The sequence below is a fragment of the Salmo trutta genome, chromosome 2 (genome assembly GCF_901001165.1).
Source record: "Salmo trutta chromosome 2, fSalTru1.1, whole genome shotgun sequence".
NCBI lineage: Eukaryota > Metazoa > Chordata > Actinopteri > Salmoniformes > Salmonidae > Salmo > Salmo trutta.
Genome location: NC_042958.1, coordinates 67,206,619 through 67,212,618, shown reverse-complemented (window position 1 = coordinate 67,212,618; position 6,000 = coordinate 67,206,619). Strand labels below are relative to the sequence as shown.

Below are 6,000 nucleotides of genomic sequence, written 5' to 3'. Positions count from 1 at the left end.
ATCTTTTAATATATTTTATCTATAGCAGGTAAACATAATCTTAAAGCTGAAATCTGCATAAGTTGAAACAGCGCCACTGTCCGCCCCAGCGCATTTATTATTGTTTTTGTTGAAATGGAGGAGAGGAGCATCCAGCATCGTGAAAAACATTTTTGCAGCATACTCTGCTGTTTTATCGCTCATGCAATGATGTGCAATGTTATCCAATGATGTCAGAGGGACAAAAACAGTATTCGTTGTTTGAAGTCATTTCTTTGTGTTTGTAATATTGAAAACTGACGCGGCAGTTTCCCCAAGTATGGATTCCAGCTTTAATGCCATATATTGAAATGCCAGCAGCATACCACCCTGCATGCCACCGCTGGCTTGCCTCTGAAGCTAAGCAGGGTTGGTCCTGGTCAGTCCCTGGATGGGAGACCAGATGTTGCTGGAAGTGGTGTTGGAGGGCCAGTAGGAGGCACTCTTTCCTTTGGTTCAAGGACACCCTGTGTTTAGGTGCTGTCTTTTGGATGGGACGGTAAACGTGTCCTGACTCTCTGTGGTTACTAAAGCTCCCATGGCACTTATCGTAAGAGTAGAGATGTTAACCCCGGTGTCCTGGCTACATTCCCAATCTGGCCCTCATACCGTCATGGCCACCTAATCATCTCCTGCTTCCAATTGGATCATTCATCTCCCCTGTAACTGTTCCCCAGGTGGTTGTTGTAAATGAGAACGTGTTCTCAGTCAACTTAACCGGTGCTAAAAAATAACAGAGTTGTAGGTTTGCTACTAATCCTCTAATTAGTGATTTTTCAGCAGCCACCCAAGAGATGAGTCTGACTTTGAAAATGACCTGGTTTGTGCGTGCGTGTGTAGAATTTAGTGGGGAGCGGAGTGTACATGGGAATTGCTGTGTGCGCCAGTGTGTATGTCCGTGTGCGGGTACGTGAGCATATGCGTCTGTGTGTCCGAGTGTGATTCATTCCCGAGCAGGTGTGAGTGAGTGTGTATGGCGGCGTAAACAGTGCCATCTGCGAGTAGGTGGGATCGGAAGCGTGGCACCAGGCCTCTGGCAGACGAGGGGGAGGCGTAGCACACCGATGCCCAAGAAGGGGCAAGGTGGGCTGGCCTGGAACACACCCCTCAGCCCCTGCTTTACAGTATGACAAATCTCTCTGGAGGCCCTATACGCACTATAGACATCCCAACACCCAGGGGAGTAAGAAAACCATCAGGAACATATATGATGACCTATATAACACAGCTGCTGTGTGCAGCATTGCCATGTTCAAGACAGCCACAGTAACACGGTTGTCACTAGTTAACAAAGCCACAAAGTTAGAATTATGGCTAAACCCCGCCCATTTCTAAAATGTATCTTCATATAATCTGATTTGAAAACCTAGACTTAACCACACTACTAACCTTGTGCCTAACCTTAAATTAAAACCAAAAAGCTAATTGGTATAGCCAATTCTGACTTTGTGGCTGTGGAATCTGACTTTGTGGCTGTCTAGTTGAAACCCAGCAACACCCAGGGGGATGATGTAATCAGTTTCCACTCTGACCCCTAATCCACAATGCCAGTGACTCTATTCCTTAGAAATGGCCTTTGAGTCTCCCGGCAACCATGGCTGGGAGGCTAAGATTTTGCCATTTTAATGCTGTGACTCCAGTTTCAACCTGCAGAGGAGGGAGAAATGGAGTTTCATGTTAGACCGCACCAGTGGAAATAGATGTTAGACCACACCAGTGGAAATGGATGTTAGACCACACCAGTGGAAATGGATGTTAGACCACACCAGTGGAAATGGATGTTAGACCACACCAGTGGAAATGGATGTTAGACCACACCAGTGGAACTGTATGATGTAGAACCTGTCTTTTGTTAGTTATTTATTGACAAGCCCAAACAGTTATTAAGAGGCTTTGAACTTCACACATTCTAGTTTTATTGGGTACTTGAAATACCCATTTATCTTTGGGATAAGTTTGAGTATCTGAACTTAAAAATGACCATTATGAATTTGGTTAAAGTTTGAATGATTGTTGTTCCTTGCTCAATAATTATCCAAACAGTTTACATCACAGATGAAATTGAAAGAAAGAAGCCATTTTAGCCGTCAACAAACTTATGGAGATTATTTTCATGAAAGCACAACGCACGTATGTGAACCAATTAACCAATCAGGAATCAGCTAATCAACCAAATTTACCAATAGAAGAATGAATAGAGGCGGTCCCAGTACTCACACTGCCCAGGTTGACCTCTCTCTTGCCGCCTCTGGAGAACTGGCTGGTCAGATGGTAGATCATGGTCCGCCCCCGCTTCCTGGCTTCGCTGAAGTGAGAGCTGCCACTCTTCCTGCTCCGCCTCTTATCCTCTGAAACGTCCAATCACACAGTCATCTCCATGACGACTTCCATCTGTTTTTTAACACGCTTGTGTCATGTCACAAGACAATACAAGTCTACAGCTTGGTGTCTATATGATTTAACTACTCAAACAATATCTTTGAATTTAACAAAATGGCTGCCCAACGGCATAATAAATCAATAATAATGACAAACAGGAGAACATTGCGGAGATGAAAGCGGAGGGGAAAAAGATGCTAAATCATAAATCACATCCAAACCAAAGGAAAATAGTTTTTGGTGAGAGCAATTTGAAGTTTGGCCTACCTTCTTTCTTGTGATGCACTTTGCCGTGTATGTCAGTGATGTCCTTGAATGAGAAGAGGAATAGGACCATCTCCCCCTTCTCGTTCTTTATGGGCACAACGTCCAGTAGGCACCAGAAAGAGGTCCCTGAACAAATCAAACAAACAAAGATTTATTGAGAAATGTAGGACATGATCCATGAGCTTCCTTGCATCATTGCATGTAATGAATAAATAAATGAATGAAAAATGATACCGCAAAAAAATGACGTTGCTAAGATTGAAAAGGGTACTGCTGGCATTTCCTTAATAACAGTGATAAAGCAGATAAAGGTTCAGAGCATTGTCCTTAAGAAAACAACTCTTGCAACCGATTGCTCACGTTGGCTAGCTAAGCTCTCTTGGTCTCCTTGGATAGGGAGAGTTGAAACCCTGCAATAGATGTCTAATGTTAAGGCTGAGTTTAGCCAAAGTAGCAATTCAGTAGCATTTCGGTAGCAATTCAGTAGCAATTCCGGGTCTCTTGCGTTATTTAGATCTGTAGACACCCAGACTATCAACAAACTTTCCATTCAGTAATTAGCAACACAGTGGTTCACACCATTTCCTGTGTACGGTTTTGGTCTCTGTTGAGGGAACATAGCTTATAATAAGCCTGTTGCGGAGGTGGGAGAAGCTCTTAGTGCTGTGTTCCGTGTGCACGCGTTACGTCTTATTGTGGGCCACAGGACAACACTGGCAATTTTCTAAGAAATTAGTTTAGAATCCTACTTAAAATTCAGTCATTCAGAGGCTAGTGTATGTTCACACATGGAAACACACACACGCACTCACACACACACACTAATTCCTTGAGGTAAACACTGCTACCCTGTTAAACTGACTGCATAGATTCTCGTCCATATTTCCGTCTCTGCTTGCTATTAGCTCCTTCCATCGCTCATGGGTTACAGGCTCACCTCCGTCACAGCTTGAGCTCTCCAAATTCAGACCTGACCTTGTCCAAACTCTTCACTCAGGTCAAACTGCTCAGATTGAACTCTGTCAATAGCATGGTGCATTTTGTAGTATGTAGTATGGTGCTGATTTCAAATACTTTATCGGTGCTTGAATGAGTGTGCCTGGTTTAATGGACTAATAGAGTAGTCCCAAACTGCAAACCCCACCCATATGGCCCTCCAGGCAAATGCTCCAAGCAAACGCTCAAAGTATTTGAAATTTTTCAAATAGTAGCTGAACCCAGGTCTGCGTCTATGCTCGTGGGCACACTCAATCATCGCAATATAATCTCTAGAACAGACATCCCCATTAAATAGAATAGAATTCTATTTCTACGGTCTCACTCTCACCGTTCTTCTTGTAGAAGTGGACCTCAGTCTGGAACTCCTCTCGTCCCTCCAGGGCCTTCTCCATCTGCTGGGCCACATGCTCGCTGGTGTCGTTGCCGTACAGGAAGCGGCAGCTGCACTTCTTCTGCATCACCTCGGTGCGCGCGAAGCCCGTCAGCTCGCAGAAGCCGTCCGAGCAGTAGACGATTGGGTAGCCGCGATGGCCCTGCGCGTTGCCCAGCAGGAAGTTGCTGTCTGTGGGGTCGAAGGAAGAGAACCAGAATGTTTGTTAATCAGGAGTGTTTGGAAAGAACTGTTTGGTTCTTGCATGGGCTATATAGACTTACAGTAATAGGTAGGCCTATGCCTGCCTAATAGGTAGCAATTCCTGGCAGAGCACCAAGCAAGTGCACATTTTGGAAGAAAGTAGAGATTTATTGGGATCACAACCTCTATTAGTTTAGCTATGCCTGCAGGCTCTACCACCACAGATTAACAAACACCAATACATCTACCCAGGGAATCAACCCATTCCTGTACATGTAGGGATCACATAACAATATGTTCACATATGCCCAGTGGCAACAGACATGCTCTCCCACCCGTATTCCACAGAATAACATAACTGTGCACCGTAAGCAGTTTGTGGTGCTGAAAAGCAACAGTCAAGTACACCTGACTGTGTCTGGCATAACTGGCATTTACATCACTTAAACATCTCGGTGTTGAAGTAAGGGCAGGGATTTGGATCGACACTTTCGGTCTACATGTCCACTAGGTATGTAACCTAGGTTCCTTGAGGAGGAAGGCTACAATGTTTCCAATGTAAAAACATTCAAGTCAAAGACTGAATCAAGGCAAGCTTGACACACACACCACCGGCGATTCAAAATTCCAGAGGGAGTAGGATACACTCGGAGGAGGAGCGCAAGAGCACGACGAAGGAGAGCTAAGCAGCTGACGACACGCTTTAGACAAACTAGCGCTTTAATTGCCCGTCCTCGACAGTCAGGAAGCCATCCACTGGGGATTTTTCAAAGTGGTGACAGCCTTCACGGGCGTGCAGCGAGTGGCAACAAACCCGCCACAGAGGAATTACATAAAGAGAAGCGGGCAGCAGCCACCGGATCCACCGCCTCGACACCGGCAGTCAATGGAAGTTTCGTGGCACACAGTTCCTGGCAAGCTGTGTCTTGAGAACCTGACACTTGATTGGGTATTTATGGCCCTTTGTGAAAGAGTCTGAATTGGGGGATTAAAGTGGTTCGTTAGGAGGACACGCTGACTGTCAATGTTTTATCGTTTTGTAGCTATAAAATGTAAGAAAACTGCACCTCACCAAACAAGTTCAAAGAGTGTCAAACAATGAGCGTCTACTGAAGCAATGCCAATAACTCCTGAGGTCCAGAGAGAAACACTGACAACGTAACAAATACTATAGACCTCCATGTACTCTTTACTTGCTATCTTGTAGTCCTAACTGTCAAACACTATCTACATGTTGCAGAGTAGGCCTATCGACTACAGTTTGTTTTGACCATTTTTGGGGGTTAAGGTTTTTGCTAAACTCAACCCTTTACATCTTCAGCTTATGCAATTTGGTCTAAGAATACATGCACTAACTCTAGTCAGCAGTATCTCTATATTGTCTCCCAAGTGGGTCAAGGGTACCCCATAAATCACAGTGTAAGAATATCTTGGCACCAAAATGTTGAGCTATTCTGTACTGTAATGTATTTTTCATTCTCTGATACTGACTAACCATGCTCACTTGCGCTGTCGTCTTTAGTGTTGGATTTTGTTAGGGTTGAACTGGCTATTTGTATGCATAACTTATATAATATACCGGGGAAGCTATGCTACAATATTAAGTATATAAACTACGGATAAGTCAACTGATGAAGACAAGAAGAACTACACCCGGCGACAGGAAGTGCGTCACGAGGCTGGGACCAGCCTGCACGCCGACGATAGGATGAGTAAGTTTAAACCACGCTCATCCTCCCTCTGACAGGCCAGCATTGAGCAGG

At 44.6% G+C, this 6,000-nt stretch overlaps 1 protein-coding gene across 2 annotated transcripts in view; it reads right to left on the bottom strand.

Moving 5' to 3' along the window:
- kcnh4b (potassium voltage-gated channel, subfamily H (eag-related), member 4b) overlaps positions 1 to 6,000 on the bottom strand; it is a 62,983-nt gene that overhangs the window by 40,021 nt on the left and 16,962 nt on the right. For both annotated transcript variants that reach the window (XM_029712051.1, XM_029712061.1), the window contains exons 2-4: positions 3,992 to 4,225; positions 2,665 to 2,790; positions 2,236 to 2,366 (exon numbers count right to left, since the gene is read on the bottom strand). In XM_029712051.1, coding sequence (XP_029567911.1) covers positions 2,236 to 2,366; positions 2,665 to 2,790; positions 3,992 to 4,225 — 491 coding nt within the window. The remainder of the gene's footprint in view (positions 1 to 2,235; positions 2,367 to 2,664; positions 2,791 to 3,991; positions 4,226 to 6,000) is intronic.